At 30.5% G+C, this 25,356-nt stretch overlaps 2 protein-coding genes across 2 annotated transcripts in view; both read right to left on the bottom strand.

The window, feature by feature from the left end:
• The window catches only part of LOC113366512 (transcription factor AP-4-like), a gene marked incomplete in the record, with an annotated part of 67,367 nt that overhangs the window by 35,439 nt on the left and 6,572 nt on the right, over positions 1-25,356 (bottom strand).
• LOC113366509 (protein numb-like) lies at positions 127-13,882 on the bottom strand. The gene is made up of 6 exons (XM_026608127.1): positions 13,717-13,882; positions 11,830-12,261; positions 5,181-5,354; positions 3,234-3,359; positions 1,608-1,759; positions 127-1,244 (listed from the first exon to the last, which is right to left on the bottom strand). Exons 2-6 carry the CDS (start codon positions 11,905-11,907, stop codon positions 215-217), a joined length of 1,560 nt encoding a protein of 519 aa, XP_026463912.1. The 5' UTR covers positions 11,908-12,261; positions 13,717-13,882; the 3' UTR covers positions 127-214.

The following is a 25,356-nucleotide window of genomic DNA, read 5'->3' as shown; positions in this document are numbered from 1 at the left end:
ATACAAATATATTACAAAAATGTAAAGAAGTGTTTCAAAAAATATACTCTTTCGAATGTAAAAGTTTTAAAAATTACTAAACTTTCTGCATAATGCAATAATTAAAAAATATTAGTCATCCAAAAATTTCATGAATATGGGATTGAAAAATGATCCCGCGTAATCGTTTAGAAAACTATTTACAAAACAAGTTTCTATAAAAATAGTAATAGATTTACAACTGCACTTGAAATGCTTGTGGAGAATTGCCGGATAGAAAAGGATTTGTAGATGTTGTAGTCGGAACTTTAGTAGGCGAGGTATTTTGCCTGATAGCCAAATTGGCCGCCCATTCCGCATCAAACGGATCATCAGGTGAACGTGGGTAACCATCTGATGTGCACAGAGAACGCGCGCGAATAGGTCCGGGAGCTCGGCGGGGACTAACAGCGGCTACGGGGGTTTGTTTGGGGGACACTATCGTAGAATTCACAACCTGCCCAAGCCATTGCTCTGGTTTTGGTAAACCTTCAGCAGCAACTGGTGCTGCGACTTCACTGATGGTAGTAGCCGCAGTGGTAATCGGAGTTACGGCACCAAACGCCGACTTGCGAGGACTCTCCTCTTGTGGCGATTTTATTGGTACCGAATTCTGGTTCACAGACGATTGTTTGTTGAAATTGAAGTCGTCTGAAGTACTGTGAGTGAGTAAAGATAACCCCATACTGAGCTGTTGACACATCTGACTAACAGATTCCGCCGGCGACACTTCTGGTATCGGAGAAACAGCCGGTCTTACTGGTGTCGTAATATCCAAATAAGCACGTTGACGTTCAGCGTTAGACGGAAGCTCGTTGATTCTCAACGACATTTGGCGCTTGAATGGTGAATTGTTGCTCAGCTGATCGAACCCACGGAAGGATCCTTGTCTTTCCAGCATGCTCGGAGTGGCATGAGGTCGTTCGATCGCAAATGGATTGAATGGTTTCACAGGAATCACGTTTTGGGTAATTGCGCTGCTGGACGATTCTCCTACCAGTCTTTCCGTGAGGCTGGGTTGTCGGAAAGAGCCGCTGCGGGTGAATGTATTATTTTTATGATCGAACGTCATTGTGACGTCGCACTGCTTGTCACGCCTCTGTTTTCGTTCCAAACAGGCGGCGAAAGCGCAGCCGACCGCATGGGACAGCCGCTCGCCACTTTCCTTCATCGCCAAGAAACCGTGGCACATCCAGCGCCGTGTAGTTCCATCGCGGCATATGTAACTGTATTTTGTAAATAATAATAATTACAGATTTTTTTAAACCAAACACTACAGGAATAGTCAACACTTCAATTATTATCAATTATTTAGAATAAGCAAAAGATAACGTTGTAATAAAAACATTCTTAACCAAAACAGGTATAAAAATGTTCGTTCTCCCTTTGAATCATATCAAATCGGAGTTATGTGTACACATATCGATTGCTCTCGAGGTATGACACTAATATATATTTAATATTGGCACAACATTATCGTGAACCAATTGCACTTATAGATAAATATATCTATTCACATTTGCCCATTGAAAGCTAATTGACGCTAGTATCAGGTTAGTTGTATCATTCAAGTTGATTTATTATCCTACCTGAATCCTCGTTCATGATTTCTGTCTGGAGCACAAAAGCTGACTTTTTCAATTGTTTGATCAACAATCAGCCCTTTTGTGTCGTCTTCCACAACACGAAGACCATCGCCGCTCACATGCAGAACTGCTCGGACTGCTCTTCGCCTGGAGTTCTAAATTTAAAGAAACAATCTATTAGTAATTATATTATTTTCGATATTAGCTAACAAATTCATAATTTTGGTTGGTACACACAAATGGTGAAGGTAGTGCGCTACAAACATATTATGAAAATTCTTGATGTTGTCGACTCCGCAATTTCGGAGTACAATGATGGCAATACAATCTATGTCTACACTTTATTTTATATGAAAATTATTCCAAAAATCACCGCAAAAATGAACACAAATATATTAATAAATCAAACAAATATTATTTCCTAATTGTTTGGTAATTATTAGCAAAATGTAAATTGAAAAGTCTGATCGATATTTATGCAACATCAAAAATTTTTGGTTGAAAATGCTCCTGAGTTAGAAACACAAATGTATGATAGTTCTCTGTGTGTGCAAAAGTGCTTAATTGTGCAATTGATTTTTCAATCAATTAATGTGTATATAATTGATACAAGAAACATGCGTTAGGATAAATTAAAATAAATTTAATTTATAAACAAATATTTAACAAAATCGCCCCACGTTGTCTATGACAAAACTTTAAATATCATATTTGCACTTGAAACATAAAGTAAATATTTAAATTTATGTGATAAGGTTGTTTATAAAACACCGAATTATTTAAACAAATCGGATTTAAAATAAAATGAATTGTAAAACAAATAAATTGAAATATGTAGAAAAAATAAAATATTCAGTAAAAATATTCAGACCATAATTAAATTTGTAAAGAGCCAATTGAAATCAAAAATTTGTTCGTCCTCGTCTGTTTGCACAAAATTTGTGATATTTTGAATTATTGTAAACCCTTATAAATATAAATATAAGTATAGATATATATTTTCAATTTTAAATTCGTGTCAAATCAAATTTTGCCAAAACTTGAAAAAAAATATTATACAGAAGTGCACCAAAGTGTTTGTGATACAGTGCTGTAGGTAATAAATTAACAATTACGGGTGAATACAAGCATGAAGAAGGACACTTCAATAGATTCATGATTTATTTCAAGATGCATAGTAGATAAATGCATGGCAAAAGGTTTGTTCAAAGTGTCGACAAACTTACTTCATCGTTGACTTCATCCTGTGTCGCAAAGCGTAAGTGAAAATTGTAAAATAAAGGAAAAAACAAGAACAATATTATTTTTCGTTATAATGATATTTCATTCGAAGAACTTTATGCGTGGTGAAAACCAATATTGCTTGTGTACTACGACATGTAATTGTAAACACATTTAAGACAAATTTAGATTTATTCTCGGACATAAAACCAGATAGACAAGTAACTAATTTACAACATTGTATAGACTTGAAATACTTAGGGTTGAATTTGATTTCTTGCTACAGCGTTTTAAATAGTTAATAATAATTTATACTAGTTACTTTAAACAAATTCTTTTTGTTAGTTAAAATTTAAGTAAATTGCTTTGTCGGATATTAATTTTTAATACAAATTATCATTAACTTACCCTTAATACTTTAAGGGCCTCCTCACAAACTTGCATTCCACGCGATTCGAAAACTTCGACGCATCCCAAATATTTGACTGCAAATGTACATGTTCCAGCACGTACAGCAGATTCATCTGCTTGCCACTAAATTAAAAACGATAGATTAGAAATATACTTTTATAAAAATAATATTAATTAAAAAAAAACAGAGAATATATATTAAAATCTTAACATATTATTTCTGCTTCTGTTTTTGGCACGTATAGTTTTTAATGTATTTTGAGTAAATCTACTTTCTACCCAAAATATACCAAAACCATCGTCAAATTTCAGAAAGAAGAATTTGAGAGAAAATGTCATATGGACTGCTAGCAAAATATATAACAAATTGCCAAACGATATTAAGATGACCAACGATGATGATAAATTTAAAAGAAAAATGAAGAAACACTATAAGGAAATTGAAGACAAAGAAGACTGAAGAGTTATATATAAAGATATTTTATTTATAATAGATATTATATTAATGAAATAGTCAAATGAAATGTATATATAAAATATGAAAACTGTTTTTCATGATCTCTCATACCAGGCACCTCTGCCTGACAGATATGAAAATAATGTATATATATAAATAACAAAAAAAAATAAAAATTTCAAACACTTATTCATGAGATTTTTCATTATTCACGTTGAATAAGGGGGCGTCTACTAATCACGTGAGCGATTTCTGAGGATTTTTGGACCCCCCGTGGTCATTTTCAAAATTACCCCCCTTTCCTTACCAAACATCACGTGTATTTTAATACCTAAAAAAAATCGTACCATTTTTGAAATTTTTGTGAGTAATTTTGGATTTATTTTAAAATTGCTGTAAAAAATAAATACACGTGATATCTTACTAGACCCTAATCTCCCCACGTGATATTTCGTGATTTTTTTGTCAAAGCCCCTTTATGGCACACGTGATTAATCGACGCCCCCTTACAACATCCCAAATATAACTACGCAATTCCAAGTAACAATTTCCTTTGCAATATCATTATCTTTTATTTATTTTTATTTATTTATTTATTTAAATATATAGCCCACAGATTTCTCCAAGAGGACTCAAAAATACAATTATTTTACATAATGGATAACAATTAAAATATATACAAAATTACAATATATAGTTAGTAACATAAAATGCTTAAGATAAAATTACATATAATGCAGAATGTAACAATAATATTTATAAACAGAATAAGAAAATAATGAGATAATTGAAAAGAAAATAAAAAGATTAACTTGTGCAGATGGAGATTATTTGATTAGGTAAAGTGTTGTGAATATCTATTTCATTATTAATTAAGTTAAAGTTAGAGGACATAAGTAAAATTGCCGAATTTAAGAGAGAATTAGATTTAGGGGTAGGATAATTGAAAAATAATTGTGAACGCGAAGATAGCCTTGGAACATTAAAGGATAGTTGATTGAGAATATGAGGACAGTCTATAGAATTATTGCAAAGCTTAAATAAGAACATAATTGTACAGATAAATCGACGTGAGGCAAGGGAAGGAATACCAAATTCTTTTAGTAAAGTGTTGTGGTCAAAGCCACGTTCAGGGTAAATTTTATATGTTTTATAATAAAGGTATTTCAGAAATTTTCGCTGAACCTTCTCTATCGCATCAGAGTTGTTAATATGATGAGGATACCAAATAATCGAACCGTATTCTAATTTTGAACGTACAATAGAATAGTACATGCAAAGAAGTGCATTGGTAGACTTAAATTGTTTACAATTTCTCAGTATCAAACCTAAAGATTGATGTGCTCTATTACAAATATCAGTTACATGATTTGTGAAAAACAAACCAGAATCAAATAGAACACATAAATCGGAAATTTTATTACATCTATCAATGCTGGTGTTAGAAATTTTATAATCTTTTATAAATATTTCTAATTTCCTCTCACCTGATGCGGTTTACTGCTTTCCGGTACGCGATCTTTGCGCCTGCGGAAGGAGTCGCGAAAGCTGCGCCTTAGCCGGTCCATCCTGCGCGGCGAGGAGCGCGACTGACGCAGCGAACTGCGCGCCGACTTCTGCTGACCGCTGCCCGCCGACTGGCCTTGCTGGCCGCCGCTTTGCTAATAGACGAAATATATAACAATTATTATTGTGAATCATCATTTTTGACAAATTTGTAAATCAACATATAAAATTGAATGTGGACGTGTGTACAGTAGTAATTTATTAGTAAGTTTTTAGTACAATGATAACATAGAATTTTCAGAAACAAAATGACAAGTAGATGGTATGTAGAAATTAAACCTGAAACATGGGAATTACCATAATTGCTATATAATTTAGCAGAATTTTATCCGATATAAATAGAGTCGCTTTCAAAACAAATCTCACATTAGCAAAAAAGTAATATAACAAATAGTTCAATTTATGCGCATATAAACAACGGTTAGTAATAATTATATTGCAATCATAAATGATCGTACAATAATAGAAAATAATTGACAATAATTATATGGTCATAATTGATATTAAAATTTATGGAAAAATACAAAATTTACAATATAAATGCATTAAAATTACAATATAATGCATATAAATAATGCATTATCACGAGTTACGTAAAAGCAATAATTTGTAGAGTTGATTTAATTCAGTAGAACTTCGATTATACGGACCTCGGTTATACGAATTTATATGAATGGACACACCTACAATTCGAATTTTTGGACGATTAATGCTACAATTTAGTTCATGTATGTAATGTAATCGAAAAAAAAAATCGTACATGCATAAGGAAGTATTAATTTCTTAATAAACATTGATTTTCGTTGATATCTATGTATGTAATTGTTATTTTTGATAAATACACATCATTATTCTTCATAGCGATCCTTCTCACGCAGTCAAATAATATATAACTGTAACAAATGTAGCTGAATGTACTTTGTATAGCTTGCTATAAAAAAAAATAAAAAAAAAATTATCCTTCATACATTCGATTATCCGAATTTTCGATTAGGGGCCGTTCAAGTACTACATAAGCACTATAGGGGGGCGGGGGTTGTTGACTTGCTTATTTTAGTTTGACATGGGGGGCAGGGGAGTCTGGATGATGATTACGTCATAGGTAGTATTTTTATTTTTTTACCGAATGGCAACCTTATATTGCCTTTGCCAGTACCAAAAATTTAAAATAAGTTGGTTATGTTCGTAAGATTATAATAATTTTATTACCCTATGTTGAATACCATATCAGTAAAATCTCTACAGCCTAAATCTATTTTCTTATTTTTAAAATTATAATTATAACCTAATAATTACAATATTAAAGAAACAATACATTAATTGCAAAATGTTTACGTAAGCATGGGGGTAGGGAGTAAGAGCTTTGCTTACTTTTGCTGACAAGGGGGTTGGGGGGGGGTTAAATAATTGTAATAAATCTGCTTAAGTAATACTTGAATGATCCCTTATCCGAATGCCCATCGACAACAATTAGTCCGGTTAATCGAGGTTCTACTGTATAATATACAAAATCTTTTAATATGAGATGCTGTATGTACAAGCATTTTCTGCTTCAAAAGATCTTCATTTTTCTTTCGATTAGAATAAACCTGATAGATCTGGTTATAACCTATCGTAATTGGCATTTTATCGAGAAACGAAGCATTTCTATAGATTAAGATATATCTAAAAATAGATACATCTAGTTTCATGATTTTTCTATAAATAATGGTATCTTTCCAAAGTAAACCTTGTATTATAATTACTATGCTCATAATAGAACACTTGCAGTGTTAATGATAATTAGCAAGAATCTTTAATTAGCAGCACCTTTGCGAAATAATTAAGATATTAGTTACAAAGATTCCAGACCTGTGATCTGATTATGAAAAGTTGCAGCAATCCATCAAGCTGATGCATGATTATATGGTTATTAAAACTGTACGAAAGTAAAAATTTAAATATCATCTACATAAATGACATCCATATTTTTGTTTTATAAATTTAAAAAATATATATATAAAGTAATTTTTAACTGATTTTGACAATTTTGACTTGGATGATGACAATCCAAGTACGTAAGTATTTTATTTCGCATTTTATTCTCACTATCAACCTGACAGAAATAGCAGAAAACTATTACAATTCAAATACGTCATATAATAACGAGCGTGTCATGTCCAATTTGCTATTTATATTTGGTTAATAAATGATAAAATATTCACGGCGATATTCTTGAATGACCGACACTGATGACGTTTGGAACGAAATCTAAAATGGCAATATTACTTTAAACTATTTATAGATATGGAGGGATCGATGGTGAAGGTAACTATCAAAGTTTAGAATATTATATATATATATATATATATATATTATATTATATATATATATATATATATATATATAATAGTTACTTCTAATATCAAACTCAACCAAACTCCTAGAAATCATATCTATCAAATTAATTGTTTAGATTGCAAATCAATTTACATCGGTCAAAATTTTCAAACTTAATTATTATACATTTCACGGATATCATTTTAATGAAAATTCTATCGTTTATTTTGTACACTTTTTATTTAAATTTATGTTATTGTTCATGATTGTTACTAGACGTTAAATTATTTAGCAGTTGTAACGTGATTAAAAAAAAATAAATTTAGTTTCCGCAAAAAGAAATATTTGGAACTTCTAAACTTATATTTAAGAAAAACTTCTAAACTTATATTTAATCAAATAATGCGACAAAGTACCACCTGATACAACTATTATGCATGAAGACACAATTTCAAAATGAAAAATTGTTAAACCTAGTTTGATTTATAACTGCTTTTTGTGGCATTTTCAAAATATATTTTTATAAATATCGACGAAACACGAATTGCAAGAGTTTGCTAGAGTAGAAAACTAGAAAGAAAACAGAACACGCTGAAAGCGCTATCTACTCTTATCAAAATATAGTTTATTATTTTCAGGATAAAGAATTTAAAAAAAAGTGCTTAAGTTACAGGAAATATAAATATGTGACTATACCTTTAAGCTTTGCTTCATTAACACCACGATAAAATGATACTATTAAAAATTACATGAATATCTATTTTAATTTTTAATTTGCCAGATTGCACCTACGATTTTTTTTAACATATTCCAGGTATGGATAATATTCAGCATCTTTTCATTGATTAAAGTGAACTTTTTTATTATATGTATGTTTATTAGCTAATTTTAATAATAGTATTTGTAATAATTATTTTAGATGGTAAATTATAAAATAGTCAACCGTTAAACCTACTCCAGGCGCGAAAATATTTTCCGTTCCACAGAGGGTGTACAATGTACATGTTCCATCTAAAAAGCTCTCGGGCGTTCCGCGCCCGGGCCGACCTTGAACCAATGCGGTAGGCCGCGTCGCTGAAAGTTCGGCACGGCCGAAGCGACGCACGTCAAGCTCAGCGTGCTCTGATTACATAGTCACACGTGATCAGAAAACGTATGAAAACGCGATGGAAATTGGCGCATTCTGAAGTGACAAAATGGCCTGGGATCAGGAAAATCCGGCGATATAGTAGACGAACGATTTAGTTGGAAACCAGGTCGCAAAAAGATCATATGCGCATTTATTTGAGCTTTTTAGTTGTACTTTTATTTTTAACAGCAATCGGGACTTCCGTCTTTTGAGCTTTTGCGAACTTCAGTTTTTATGCTGTATTTAAATGGCAAATAAACCATTAATCATTCTGTATTTGTATAATATTGATCATATATTGCTTAATTAGATGTAGCAATGCCCAGATGAATTATTAACTTCCCGTAGGGCAAGTTATAGTAATCGCAAAAAAATCGAAAATGAAAATTTTCATATATCTTTACGTTTCAAAGGTTTCTGAACATTTTGGAATACCTTAGAAAAAATGGATGTATGTGCGTGTGTGTGCATGTGTGTGTGCGGATACAAATTTTCGTCCACGATTTCGGGAACACCGATCAACCGATTTGAATAGTTCAAAAAACATTCGATTCATATTGATAAGGAGACGTGCTGATTGATCAAAGTTTCATAAAAGCAGGTCTAGCGGTTTCGGAGATCTAATAAAAAAGTAAAAAAAATGCCATTTGGCGGTCAAAAATGATCATTAGACATATGCACATCAAATTATCAGATATTTTATAGAGATTTTAACAATAAGTATGAATTTTGTTTGCATTCCTATGGGTTCTGTACCAATGTTTATTCGTTAGACGGCGACGCGGAGCTTACGCGCTTTGACATTTTGTCTCTATGCAGTTAAAGCAGCACGATTACTTTGAAACAAAGTTCAGAATTTCCAAAATATGTCAAAATAAAGAATACGTTTTTTTTTTCAAAAACAAATTTTTTTTTTCAAAGTAATTTTTTGTCAAATTCCTAGTTCCTCAAAAATCTAATTTTTTCGAAGTATTTTTTTTTCAAAAATGTTCATCGTTTTTAAAAAAAAATAATAATATTTGGTACGGAAAGTTCCAGCAATTTGCCTTAAGGCTAGATGCCATGCGCCCCACTAGTTTTCAATTTTGACTAGTAAAACAACGACCATTGGTTGACAAACTCATTAATCGTTAAAAATTTTACAATAATAACACAGGTCCGCAAAATAAAAAAAACTTGTCTATATTGGGTGTGCGGCATATGTTTTCCAATGAAGATTTTACCTCTGAACACAAATCTAAAGTCGAAATTGGGGGTCAAATGGCAAATTGAAAAAAAACGATAAAATCTCCTTTCTAGTAATTCTTTTGCATAATAATCAAAATCTCATAATTTCTATCGTTTCCTGGCACTTTTTACCTTAAATGACTATCAAGTTTCAATTAATCTATTGAGTTTTTTTTTTTTGCATAATTCAGCAATAATTTACAAACATAGTTCCTCCCCATTGCCCCTGGGTAATCTGTATGTTTGCAATTTGAATATCCAAAAATGTGTTGGCAAAATATTGCTATATTCTAGGATCGACTGCATTAATTATAAAAATTAATATTTCATTACTTCAAATTCAATATTTTCAAACTAATATATTATTACCTTGCGCATCGTTGTTTGCGAACATTCTCCTCCAAACGTAATCAATTTTATCATGTATAATTTAATAATTTAATAACAAAAACACAAGTAACATACTGCGAAATTGCCTTAGTGGTTTGGTTTATGAAAACCCAGCAAAAAGTAATTTATTATAATTAAACGTGCAACCAGCAAGAAAAACTAATAAAAAATTGTATACAAACTCAGTTGTAGTCGTTATGAAATTATTTTAGTTGGTATTTCCAAAGTTTCTTATATTTGTTATACTTTTTAATGCAAAACTTTTTCTTTCATAGATAGGAATAGTAACAAAATAGTAATTTTTCAAACGAGTGTTGGCGTTAGCACGCCATTACAGAAAACCATTTATTGATGATTTTATGTCCGAGATAAAATCCTTCGAAAAAGTACTTTTAATCATTTGAAAAATAAAATTCGAAATACGTAGTAAAACATACATAAATACAGTGTTAAGTATAACATTAAAATTGCTGAATCTGTGTGCCACATATTCCTTACAAGGCAGTCGATTTCATAAATACAAATATGAACTATTATTACAATCAGCTAATAAACATACTGAAATAGTTCGCTTCAATCAATGAAAAAATGCTGAATATTAACGATACCTGGAATATGTGAAAAAAATCGTAGGTGAGTACTGATACATTCAAAATTAGAATAGATGTTCGTGTAATCTTTAATAGTATCATTTTATAATTCCTTAGCAATATATTAGTATGTATATGCTATTGGTAACACGCTGACGATATGCAATTAATCTCGTGATTATTTACTTAAGTTTTCAGTAATTAATTACTATAGTGAATTTCAAGTTCGCTCTAAATTAGTTTAAGGAAATAGATGCACTTCCATCAATTTAAATTATTTTAGAATTAAATAAGTTAGCAGCACTTCTGCCAAGCCCATTTTGGAAGACGCTAGAACATTTCTCACTTGCAATCCATTAACATCCATTAGTAACTCTGCCGGAGGATGTGCACAAAACCATTACTGAAATATGATTTATTTCGAATGCCATTACAAGATTTATTGCAATAAAATTCAAGAGATTTATATCGATATAACCGCAAGTAATTAACACTTTCATAATTTGCAATTAGTAACGCGAATAGGAATAATCAAGTAAAAAATTGTGAAGTCCTATATATTTTATTACCATCGCATGAAAATCGAGTTTCTATAATAATATGATTACAAATTAATTATTATTATCCTGAAACGATTTTGTTATAAAATGAACTTGTTATCCAAATGAAATTTCAACAACAACAACAAGGTAATAGTTGCACTTATAATTGTAAGGCAATGCATTTATATACAATGATATAAAACATGCATCCATGCAACATGATGCCATAACATTCATGATTCAGGAATGAAATTAAAACTTGAACTAGTTTTAACCTGATCAGGACGAAACAATACACATTTGTTAAAATCTGATAATTATCATGGTCGTTGATTATAGTGTCTTGTTAATTAATATCGAGTCATAATCTTACCGTTCCATTATGATTAGCAGCAAGTCCGCCCCTGGTAAATCTGCCTTCCAGAGGTTCGTGAGTTGTAGTATTACCCATTCTTCGTCTTCTTCACAATTCAAAATTCACACACAATACATTCAAAATAAAACTGTCACCTAATTCTAGTCGCGATTATATACATCGTAATAATTTGGAAGACTAAAATATCACCAGCCCTTATGATTTTTTAAGGGCCTTATACCAGCTTTGATCATATCTGGCATGTTAGAGTATTCAGTTAGAGTATTTTTGAGGATATAAGTTTTGCCAAAAATAGTTCAAATATATGTTATCTCAATTTAAAGTATTTTATTTATTTTAAATTATTTCGTATCTTCAATAATCTCCTCGTAGGATCCTTCAAATAATCCTTGATAAAATTTATCCTGACCCTTCGTCCTGTATTTCTGTCTGTTTTGTAACATGAAAGGAAAATAAAACGAAAAAGATAACAAAACATATAGAAAAATCAATAAAAAAATCAATATAAAAAATAAAGTACATTTTATCTAATATAAATAAATTTAACTACAAAAAATAATTCTCGCTCACAATACCTAGACCGTTAGTTTCATTACGGTTGTCTGGTATTGCAAAGCATCGAATTATTTTCTTTTCGTGCAAATGAGCATAATAATTTAATGTTCTACTGAATAAAAAACTAATTATACAATGCAGATGATATTGGAAAACGCCTTGGTGGTCGATGTATAGATATACGTGTATTTCTTCTTGCAAATTAAAACGCAATTGCACGCACCTAAATTAATCTTGATTAAGTCGTAATAAAATATGACGATAGGTATAATAATTGTTTTATAATTCATTTTGTGTTAATTTATATATTGTCATATTTTCTAATTATATTAGACGTTTAAACATATTTGTTGATAGATATACCAGCCAAATCGTCAAATTCAAGATGCATTACTATTAAAATTCGTGTCATTATTCAGCAGTTCACACCAACGAGAATAAATAAAACAGTTATATTATAAAAATGTAGAAAAATTCTAATTAATAATGAACACCAAAATATAATAATATAAAAAATATATCATAAAATAAACAAAAAATAGAATAGCACCCAAATATGTTCAATACAATAATGATGCCTAATAGTGCATAGTGCAAATTTTACAAAAAAATCTATTTATTAAAAATTCAATTTTCAAACAAATATTTAAAATAAAAAGTTCGAATATGCAAGTTAAATTAATAATATTACAAAAAAATGATTTATTCAAAATAAATTTTCAAAAAAAATAATTAATATAAAAAGTTCTAAAAGACAAATTGAATTAATTTAAATTTTCTGCATTTCGAACAAAGTATTAGTTTTCTATGGTAAATGTTGGATCCATGTTGGATCATTTTTTATAGTACATTTCTGTATTTAATAATTCTTATTTTATTTTCTTATTTTTGATTTTCTTGGTAGGAACTGCTCAATGATCGAAACGTATAAATAAAGCGTATTAATGTTAATGCATTTTTTTAAATCATATAATTATATAAATCTATATAATCTATATAATTATATATTGACTATATAATTCTATAAATCAATACAGATAAATTTAAGCGCAACTATCAAATGAGATTCAATACTTTTGAAAACAAATTGACGGTCTAAAGATGAACCACCAATTTAAACAAATTATTTATAAAAAACGTCAGCATACCAAATCGTACTAACAAAAGTAACACCAGAACGATAAATTTCTTGAAAAATACAAAAAAAATTCTAAAGAATTTTAAAAATTCATGCTAGAAGTAACGCATCTAGGCATCTAATCAACCATTATGAAATAATTTTTAAGAGGGTTAGAAAAATGAACATCTTTTATAATATAATTTAATAACCTGCCCGCTCAATTCATATTCTATTACGTATATGTCCATTATCTTTGGCGAACCGTTACATAAGATTTTCATCCCACTATATTTTTTCGTTGTAAATCCACAAAATCTATTATCTGAGTATTGATAAAAATTATTTGTACACTAAGCTTCGGTCCTTGGACAAACAGAGAGACTGATCCTCGACAACTGACGAGCATTTCTCTATTTGTCCGAGCAAACATATGAACTGATACGAAAACAGCAAATTGTAATCCAACACACGTGCGATAAAATGCTGACGATTGTGACGAAGTAAAAAGTACACATTATAAATTTTATGACTCGAACGTATTTGAAATTCATAATTAGAGAGGATTATAAATTGACGTACAACTAGAAATTAGTTGCAATTAATACGTCAACTTGGATTAATCAAATTTTTATACATAAGAAATATATTTTTATTACATTCGTTATGCGTTAATTCACTATTCGCATCCCACGTTAGCAACAACATCATTTTTTTTCATATATATCTTTTTTTTATAATTGGGTTCCACGACCTCTAAATCCGCAGACAATGCTAAAGTTCCCATCAAAAATAAATTCGAATTCTCTGCCGTGAAAATTCAATATGTATTCCAAATCAGATATAAGACAAGTCTGACTTTATTGCGATAACATATGTAAACTGAAGACGACACTGATAGCAGTCTTTTTTTGGAGATAAAGATTTACCTCTTCGAAAGGTAGACGTTTTCAATCTATCACTGGGATTGAATAATGTAAACTACACTTTCTGTATTCAGGGAAATCTTAATCAATAATCTTTCAACTCCAATATAACAATAATCTTACAAATATCTTTCGCTTCTTCACTTTCTTCTAAGAAAAATAACAACAAAACTACCTTCCCATCTTACTAGAGCGGGTCGATTTATATGGGCCAAAAAAAGTCGCTTAGGCACACATGATTTTCGGATACTAGGGATCAAAATAAGATACTTTGCTGAAGAAACCACACCTCTAAAATGAATTCTGATGTCCCGTGCATTGACCCAAAGATAAGGGATGAAATTGGAAAAATTCCATTTTTCCCATTCCCAATCGCGTCCAAATGTATGACCGACCCCCACTAACTTTGGAAGGCCAATCTATCCATGCCCGTGGTTCACCCCCTGGACCCCCCCTGAGAGGTTATTCAACATTTAACCCTTATTTTTGGGTCAATGCACGGGACATCAGAATTCATTTTAGAGGTATGGTTTCCTCAGCAAAGTATCTTCCTCTTAGCAAAGTATCCTCGTCTTATTTTGATCTCTAAAATCCGAAAATCATATGTGCCTAAGTCACCTTTAAATCGACCCGCCCTACATCTTACTAATACATACTATGCCTCCTATTGTTCTGGTCAATTGTCATAGGAGCTATGTCCATTAATAATAATAATAATTATTATTAGCACATTATTAATATAAATATAAATATTGTTATCTTGCACCAATTAGATATATTGCAAATACCGCCGTTGCTATATATTATAGATCTAAATATTGATGTTTTAGGTGAAAATAAGGCATGATTGCAAGTAATCAGCCTTGGTAATAGTTCTATTATCAAATTAATTGTTCATCAATTAGGTATACAAAAGTGCCGCTGCTGTTATATTTGATACTCTTCTAAATATTGATATTGATAATTTAGATAAAAATAAATTATGATCAGCCTTGTAAAAAACGAGAGGTACTGCCGATGAGTCGCTTTTCACGTGAGCGACTCCGTAACAAAGAACAGTGAGTCATTGTCTGCCCAGTGACCACATCGCAAACGCAATGACAATCCCCATATGCCACCGACAGGGGTGACCAACCTTAATAATTTATTTAAAACAAATAATATTCTAACCCCAAAGAGATGCAGAGCACGCCATCAGGTTATGTAAAATATGGGAAAAGGAGAGACAAGAACTATGGAAGGAGATAATAAGGCAAAAAATCTCCATTCCAACTAATTTTAAAATATTGTTGACTGATAAAAAAATATATGGTGCCCTATATACTGATATTATTCCAATAAGATAAAATTATAAATTAATATAAATGAGACATGCATAAGAATAAGACTTCTATATAAGTAGTGTAAAACCGCCTGTGTAGATATTATGTAGTCATAGTGATAGATAAATGTTTAGATGAAGTGATTATGATTAAACTTGAGTAAATTATAAATTGCCAATGTATACTCGTATGCAAAGTCAATAAAACAATGAATTAAAAAAAACTCTGAACAAAAAAAATTGTGACACCTTCGATACGAGTGTCGCCTATAGACAACCCGTGTGCTGATCAAAATTGATCACATTGAATTAAATTACTGACAATTTCAATTTATTGTTGTATTTTTTTCTTTATAGGTGTAAGATTTGATATTATATTTTTTTTTATTTATGATGTTTGTAAATTTTTAAAATATATTATGCAACATATTCTTGGGCGGCTGTTCTCTCGTACAGCAGTGTAACTTAGGCAAAAAAAAACAGTGTAGTAGCGATAAATTCAATTAAGTAAATATAATAAATAATTTTATACAACTTTTTAAAATATTTAAATAAAGAGAAATAATTTTGTAAAGTAAATAAAGTATTCGAAGAAAATATAAATTTAAAATAAAATAGTATATAACCTGAAAACTAGTTATTTATTTTTAATACCCATTATTTCATATTTATTTTAATTGAAATACTAAAAAATAATGTAAAGTACGCAACACAGTGATTTCCAACCTTTTCGAACGGCCCCCTTGTTCAAAAAAAAGTTGCATCTTCCTTAATTATTCTAAAAATCTAATTTCACAAATACTCATCTGATATTAAAATTTTATTATCAAGATAGCAATGTTATGTAAAAAATATACATAAAAAACAATAATTTATCATTGGGAGTAAACTCGCTTTTAAATGATTTGTACATGTTAAAACTGAACATGTCATTAAAATTTGTTTAAATTATGATTTAACAAGTTTATATTTTGAAAAGTGAGTAAACAATTTGAATTAACTTTTATGTTAATATGTCTCAATTCATTCACTGCGAAAGTAATGTATAGTTTAGTTATAAAAAAAGATTTTATTATAATTTTTATTATTTTTGCGACAAAAGGTTCTACAACCATGGCCTTTTCTCGGAGGAATCACTGTTATGTGAAGTCAAATCACGGCACCGTGTCTCACATCATATGTAATTCTAATTACTAGAAATGATATTCATGGGATAAGAAAACCCAACGCAAAAAGTCTACGGAAATGATGAATGAAATGATGAAAACTGTGAGTAAAATTAGAACGGATGTAGGCATTATCATATGATCATTAACAAACACACGCTTAATTTCAAAATAAGCAAAATGCTACTAAAAATGGGGAATTATGACAACAGATTTATATTTAATTTTAACTTTCTGCAAGCACTTTGGCAAAATGCCACAGGAAAGTTCATAAAACTTTGTGCAAAGTACAATTAGGCGAAAACAATATATGCTGATGCATTATCTCCACGAATTGCATAGAGTTGTAAAAACAAAATTATAAATAAAATAAATGCCAATTTAATCTAATTTAGTAATTTTATACCCTAATGCAACTCTGGAAACAGATGTTGGGTGTATCAGGCGGATACAGGCCAGCTGCCCCACGTGCTAATGCATACACCGCAACGACGCCGATCGCACGTATTTCTCTAATATTCACAAACGTGCCTTCACAATTGTAAACATCGATTTATGTAATAAATCTAGAAAATTGATTCAAAAGTAGGGATTTGGCCTTCATAAATTGTGCATATACAACTGTAAACGTCAATTTTTTATATAAGGTCAATTGGCTTGTTTGCCAAAGAACAATGCTCGTAGTACTTAAGATTGATGAATGGGAACAGAGTAAAAAATAAAAAAAAGCTATATTTGGTTCAAAAAAATATAAACGATGAATAAATGCCGGTTAACTAATTAGTTAGCTAATTACATAAATAATTTACTTTTTGTTATTATCATAATGTAGCCTAATTTCGAACAAAATGTACACAATTTAACCTCACTGATCAGCAACTTTAGTTTATTCTCAAGAAGAGTTCTCGAGTTGATATCATTATAAAACCTACCAGGTTGGTTATTATTTTATTTTATCATAGGCATACAACTATGTTTATAACCTTTATAGAAGGTATCGTGAAGTACTAGCGAAGCTCTATACAGATCGGAAACATGGATTCTAAGGCCGACGAAAACTATCTGGAGGGACAATTTACATGTGGTGCAGGGCGACGAATGAAAAAGATTAAAGAGGTAACAAACGAAAAAAATCTGAGAACAGCCGACGAAGAAAGAACTAGCGAAGCTCTATACAGATCGGAAACATGGATTCTAAGGCCGACGAAAACTATGTGGAGGGACAATTTACATGTGGTGCAGGGCGGCGAATGAAAAAGATTAAAGAGGTTACAAACGAAGAAAATCTGAGAACAGCCGACGAAGAAAGAACTAGCGAAGCTCTATACAGATCGGAAACATGGATTCTAAGGACGACGAAAACTATCTGGAGGGACAATTTACATGTGGTGCAGGGCGGCGAATGAAAAAGATTAAAGAGGTAACAAACGAAGAAAATCTGAGAAAAGCCGACAAAGAAAGAACTAGCGAAGCTCTATACAGATCGGAAACATGGATTCTAAAGCCGACGAAAACTATCTGGAGGTACAATTTACATGTGGTGCAGGGCGGCGAATGAAAAAGATTAAAGAGGTAACAAACGAAGAAAATCTGAGAAAAGCCGACGAAGAAAGAACTAGCGAAGCTCTATACAGATCGGAAACATGGATTCTAAAGCCGACGAAAACTATGTGGAGGGACATTTTACATGTGGTGCAGGGCGGCGAATGAAAAAGATTAAAGAGGTAACAAACGAAGAAAATCTGAGAACAGCCGACGAAGAAAGAACTTTACTAAGCACGATAACAGGATCGGACAAATTCTGCAAAAAAGTGCAACTCGACGTGAAAGCAAAGACTTAAAAACAGGGAAAAAGAAGAGTGGAAGGTGCAGTAAGTTATCTAACTTACGAGGGAAGAATAAAATACAGAGAACTGACAGCCAAAAAAAGTCTAGGGAGCAGAAATTTGTAAAGAAAAAATTGTAAATAATAGCGAGAGGGTAATATTTATAAATCTATGACTATCTATAAAATAGTCAAAAAAGTTTATTTTTATTAACTCTTTGAAAAAATTACAAATTAAATATTGTTTTCGCTCTCTATATTGAGATATTGTTGTATCTTATTAAATCGGCTGTTTCGCAAGCGTGTGTTTAAACCTGGTACACCTTGACATAATAGTTACCAATGCAATACAAACAGATACTTCTATTAGGAGAACGAAGAGCATGTGTAATTTACAGGCATGACGTGCGGAGGTGAACACATCCAATAATTATTTATTCATTTAATTGTGCAAACTATATATGTATCTGGTACTTGCTCATCTGAAAGATATCATATCAAAATTTTACAAAGACTATGAAAAAATAATAAATAAAAATACCTAGAGTATAAATCCGGTACGAAAATAAAATTTGCCTTCGTTATGGTTTTCAAATATTCATTCGATTTTGATTCAGCTATCATAAAAAGCATATGATGAATATTTCAATTCGATTCACAAACTAAATAGTTTATTTATCGTATTGTCAATTACAGTCATGGTCTGTTTATTTTTTGTATTTCAAAACATGAAGGTTTGTGAATTATGTAAATTAATATAGTAACATGTGAGTGACTCTATTCGATGAATTGTATTCAAGTATGAAGAATGGACAATTTAAATGGTTTATTATTATAAATTCTAATAAATGTTTAGATGCAGTACATGTATTAATTTGTACTAAAAAACTGTACAAAACTGTACTAAAAAAATCAAGTTATGAATGAAATATTAATGATGCACTAAATATTATTTACTTTATAACGTTCTATAATAAGATTCTTTAGCTGAAAGAAGTCGTATCTTATTACACTTAATATAGATAATTGAATTGACGCCCAGATTTTTTTCTACAAATTACAAATGCTTATCAATGTTTATCTCAATATGAAACATCAAAAATGTGCGAACAATAACAACGATATTTGCATCTCTAATCATTAATGTAAAACAATAAATCGAATGTCAAGAAGAAATGAATATCATAATTAATATCATTATAGAGTTCTAGGAAAATATATTCAGACGCTTTTGAAATGATATCGCTTTGAAAACTAAACCGCTTGTTATAGCGAACTGATAATACAAAAACTTTATGAGGATTCAATTTGGAACAGATACTCACTTCAGTAAAACCGAAACAATTTCAGGAAAAATAAGCAAAATTAGGCTGGATCAGTAGGGAACGAACTGAAAATACGATCACAATTAAAAATACTACTTTTATAAAAGCGTTCATAAAATTAAAGTTATAAGTTAAAATACACCTAATTAGTTCTGATTGCTGTTCAATATATTATACTAACAATTTTCTATCGATTACGATGTCAACACGGTCCAAAAACTTCTGTATTTAAGGCTAAAAGATAAGCCGTGAGATTATAACGAAAAATGCCCCTTACCTAACCCGATAAAAAATATTTACACGCATGTGAACACCTCATGACTCTGCCATACGGTCTCTTGCCATTTTAGAAGCTACACTAGGGTAAAATTTTGAACCATATTTTTAAGAATAAAAAAAACTAATTTGCTTTTTTAAAACAAAATTCTTAACTCGATTTGCATTTTTTTCTTTAATAAAATTTAGCGCCATCAATATATAATGAGTAATTTAATTAAGTAAGTGTTAATATAAATTTAGGCTTCGTTCCGTTTTCGTGTTGTATATTACTGTAATTAATTCAATTAAGCTAATTTATTTCTGTAATGGGTAAATTTAATCCTGCATCCGAAATATAAGATAATAATGTGTTCGATTCTCTATCTATTTCTGATACCTAACCAGAAACATACTATAAATTGAAATTCTTCTCACGTGTCTTTAGAAATACTAGAATAATTTTAATTTCCCGTAAGGTAAGTTATAGTAATCGCAAAAAATCGAAAATGAAAATTTTTATATATCTTTACGTTTCAGAGGTTTCTGAGTATTTTGGCATACCTTAGAAAGAAGGAATGTATATGTGTGTGTGTGTATGTGTGTTCGGATACAAATTTTCGTCGACGATTTCGGAAACACGAATGAAGCGATTTGAGTAATTCAAAAAACATTCGATTCGTATTGATAAGGAGACGTGCTGATTAGTTTTTGGCAAAGGCAGAACTAGTTGTTCAGAAGATATGGGGCAAAAAGTGCCAAAAACGGTAACTCAGTTATTAAGAGAACGGAGCGTCCGATTTGAATAATTCAAAAAACATTTTACTTGTATTGACAAGATAAAGAGCTGATCAAATTTTGATGAAGGCAGGTCTAGCGGTTTCGGAGATCTAGTAAAAAAAGTAAAAAAAAATGCCATTTGGCGGTCAAAAATGAACATTAGATATGCACATCAAATTATCAGATATTTTATAGAGATTTTAACAATAAGTATAAATTTTGTTTACTTTTCTATGAGTTCCGTACCAATGCTTATCGGGTAGATGGCGGCGCGGCGCTTACGCGCTTCGATATTTCGTCTCTATTCAGTTAAAGCAGTACGATTGCTTTGAAAAAAAGTTCAGAATTTTTCAAAAAAAAGTAAATTTTTGTCAAAAATTTATAGTTACTCAAAAAACTAATTTTTCAGAGTAAATTTTTTTCAAAAATGTAAATCTTTAAAAAAAAAACAAATTTTGGTACGGGAAGTTCTAGCAATTTGCCTTAAAGCACGATGCCATTCGCCCCACTAGTTATATTCTAATAATTCAACCTACAATTGTCTTAATATACAACAATTCATTATCCCCGACTCTCTATCTATTCCTGACATACCTGGCTAGGTATGGGTAGAGCAAAGCGAACGGTTAGCCTCTTCCGAGTTTGAATACGACCGTTGGTCTAAAGCTAAACATTCCCACGGGTTTTCGAAACAGAACTGCCAGTGCAACAGTTTACAAATTGGAACAAGGGACGAATTATGAGCTGCTGATACATACACGACAAACGACAAACGACAGACGATTCTCATTTACATTGCATTCCGAACTGGACAGATAATTGATAATTGGATATGAATTTATTTGTGAAACGATGGGGTAAATTATCACATTTATAAATGAATGTGATATTGGACATCTATAACTCATGACAGATCTAGTGCTTATAGTCATTATGATTTCATTGCAATAATTACAATGGCCGAGTCTCCAAATTGTTATGGATAATTATGAATTGCATTCCAAAGTGGACAGATAATTGAAAGTCTAATATGAATATATTTGTAAATATAATATTCGAATCGATAGGATAAATAAAATATTGGATATCTTATGATAGATTTAGACTTACCTAGCACATACATGAAGAAATTGTAATAAAGACTTTTTTACAACAAGTATTGAAATTTATGATAATAGGTTAATTTGTAACTCCAAATGCAAAAATTGTGAAAAAAGTTATAATATCAAAACTGCTAGTTTTCAAATTTATTTTAAAATTCTGTAACAAATGAACTAGAGGGGGGGGGGAGATTTGACAAAAAATCACAAAATATCACGTGGCGGAAGGAGGAGTATGGTAAGATATCACGTGTATTTATTTTTACCTATTTTTTTTTTAAATCCGAACATTAAAAAAATGAAAAAAATTACAATATTTTGGTGGAGGAGAAAGGTAATTTTGAATATCACCAAGGGGAGGAAGGTCCAAAAGTTCTTAAAAATCGATTACGTGATTAATGGACGCCCCCTAATTTAGAACTCCAAATTACATGATAAAACTTATTATATACTCTATGCAAAATTTGTGAAAAGAGTTATAATATTGCTAGTTTCAAAATTGCTAGTTTATTTTAAATTTTAAAATTCTGTGCCACATGAACTGATGCTTAAAAGTAGATAGAGTCCCAAGGCGACAACTAATCCTTAACCAAAAACAGTTCTTATAATTCTATAGCCCTATAGAACGTAAAATACAGAGATTTGCACTAATTACTAGAGGAGATAGAATGGAACAATATTTTAATTACTATTTTATTTATGACACCCTATATCAGTGGTCAGGGAACCAGGGTAAATTAACCCAAATGCGATAAAAATGGAATATTTGGAGGTAAAAAGTATGTATTTTTAATTGATATTTACTGTATGTGCTCTTCTCTCTATACCATGGGGGTAATATCAACTTGGACAAAAATATTTTGGGATAATGATTAAAAATGTATCCCGACCGCCACCCTATATTGATATGTATTTATGAATAAATATTTTAATTTCCTTTAATTATTATAATGTAATTTAAAAATGTTAAGCTTAAATAACAAATAATTAAATGTAATTAATTGTAAATAAAAGTAATTTTAACAAATATAAATTGTGGTTTTAATTTAATTATTCCTTCTGATATTTTATAATCTGAAAAATGTCCTATGAAATGCTAAATCAATAATTGTTTTGTTTATCTTCAAAGTGTTTGTTTATGGTAATTGTTTCTAAAAAGTGATTATGCATACAATTTGTGACCCAGTAACAATGACGCATGATTGGTGCTTTTTCCTCTACAATACCAGCCGGATATAAATGAAATTCTACAGTTCTATTGTTAAACAAAACATCCTTTCTCTTAAGATAACTTAATAATTTATAAACAATTAAAATAAATTGCTCGAATAGCATTGACTCCGCATGTAGATAAATGAAGGTGGAATTTCAATAAGGGTGCAATGCTATATGAAATTGGGCTTTGAAAATTTTTATGGGGCACTTTCTATTACTGCATCTGCCTACTTTTCTGAAGTGTGATGTGGATGATGAATATTTTAAAATCGCTCGAGTTTCATAATACACCTAAGTACTTGATGGTAATAAAAGAGCATTTTCACGCGAACTCTGGAGATGTGTTATCCATGTATCATCATTTTTATAACTGCAATCTATTTAGAGTCTGATTATTAACTAATAAATATTTTCATCTAATATAAATTCAATTTAATGAAAGAATATTTAAATCATAACGTTTCTGTGGAGTTGCCAGAGTTGTAGAGTAACCAAAATTTTCTAAACGTACGTTCGAAGAGTTTCTTTGTATAAAAATAAACAACACAAATTCAATTCATAATATCTTCCTGGTTGATTTTAGAAAGGGCTCTGTTTCTCTTTTCTTATTTTGTAATACAGGTAGTTCCATATAGTTCGACCCCATACGTTTCACTATCGCACATCTGTCGTCATCAGAACACTCCGACATCTGCGGATTCTGTATAACTAAGCTATAAAGTCATTTATATACTAAAAGAAATTTTTATATTTAACATCTTTATTTCTATTTAAATTTATTTTATGAACATTTGACTGGTTCGTTTAGTCTAAATTGTATGACACTTGTAAGGCTGCGCGGTTTATTATGTGAGTTTGGATCAATATGTCCCCGAGCATTTATAGGGCGTTAAAACAAAGGTAATTACATGTTTGTATTTCATGGGGCAATAATAATGATTAATAGAGATCAATGTTTTCGTTAACTTTCGATGATATTTTGATAAATAAATCTGGTATATGGATTCAATCAAAACCATGATTAATTCTTACAGAAAAAAATAAAAAGCTTTGCATGTTCGAGTTACATCAACTACTCTTGTTTAACCAACCCCGTAAGATTGATCGGCCAAAGGTTAATGGAGGAGAAATATTTAAAAATTAAATCCGAGGGTGTTTTATTTCCACTTTTTATTTCAACATATCCGTTTCCGTTTTCAATATTTAATTCCTGCTAAAAGACATGCATAAATACTGATTTTGTCGCCGTGAGAAATATTTTAAAAATACACGAGAAACTATAAACAGGGAATATTTGAAATAAACACATTACAATTGGAACTGAGCTTAAAGATGTTGTTGGTAAAATTTGATTTTATTGAATCAGAATATATTTGTGGCATTTATTAATTATCAGGTCTGTTTGGTATTTAAGAAATGTCAGGTAATGTCGATAATGACTCTTCCAATGATAAGAATAAATACCTTTATGATACAAGAAATTTATGTCATAATTATGACTGTAGATACAATATTTTCCAACCAGCTTATTTTGAATTAATTCTATATTTTTCCGATCTTGCAATCATCTGTAGATATGAGTTTCATGACCTCGTCTTTAATCGAGATTGTAAATACAAATCTCAGTTATTCAAGTTTGAATGTAGTACTGAGCAATTCAAAACATGGTAATCCGGTTTCTATCAGGTTTATCTACTTTATTGGAATTTAAACTGCTACCAGGGTATTTAACCGTACTATCTATCAATAGAAGTCGAAACATATAATAGTGATTTAAGTAAGTTTAATACAGCAACGAGATTTCTTGAAATCAAAAAGGAATAAAATTGGATTCTTAATGAGACTAACTGGAAATGACCAGCAAGGAATTTTATTACATCGAGAAGTATCTAGGTAATTGCGTGCATTTAATGACGCAATTTAGTCACATGGTACGAAG

This window comes from Ctenocephalides felis, unplaced genomic scaffold, assembly GCF_003426905.1.
Source record: "Ctenocephalides felis isolate EL2017-DRISC unplaced genomic scaffold, ASM342690v1 CF-g0.4_SCAFFOLD_01170, whole genome shotgun sequence".
Taxonomy (NCBI): Eukaryota; Metazoa; Arthropoda; class Insecta; order Siphonaptera; family Pulicidae; genus Ctenocephalides; species Ctenocephalides felis.
Note: the sequence above shows the minus strand (reverse complement) of the source record. Positions and strands in the feature narration are given on the sequence as shown.

What these genes read in the sequence shown, in the direction of transcription:
- LOC113366509 (XM_026608127.1), bottom strand. Translation starts at nt 11,907, where the DNA reads ATGGGTAATACTACAACTCACGAACCTCTGGAAGGCAGATTTACCAGG. An exon ending in CTGCTAATCATAATGGAACG is followed by an intron (nt 5,355 to 11,829) that starts GTAAGATTATGA and finishes TTCGTCTATTAG; the next exon opens with CAAAGCGGCGGCCAGCAAGG. An exon ending in AAAGCAGTAAACCGCATCAG is followed by an intron (nt 3,360 to 5,180) that starts GTGAGAGGAAAT and finishes TTTTTAATTTAG; the next exon opens with TGGCAAGCAGATGAATCTGC.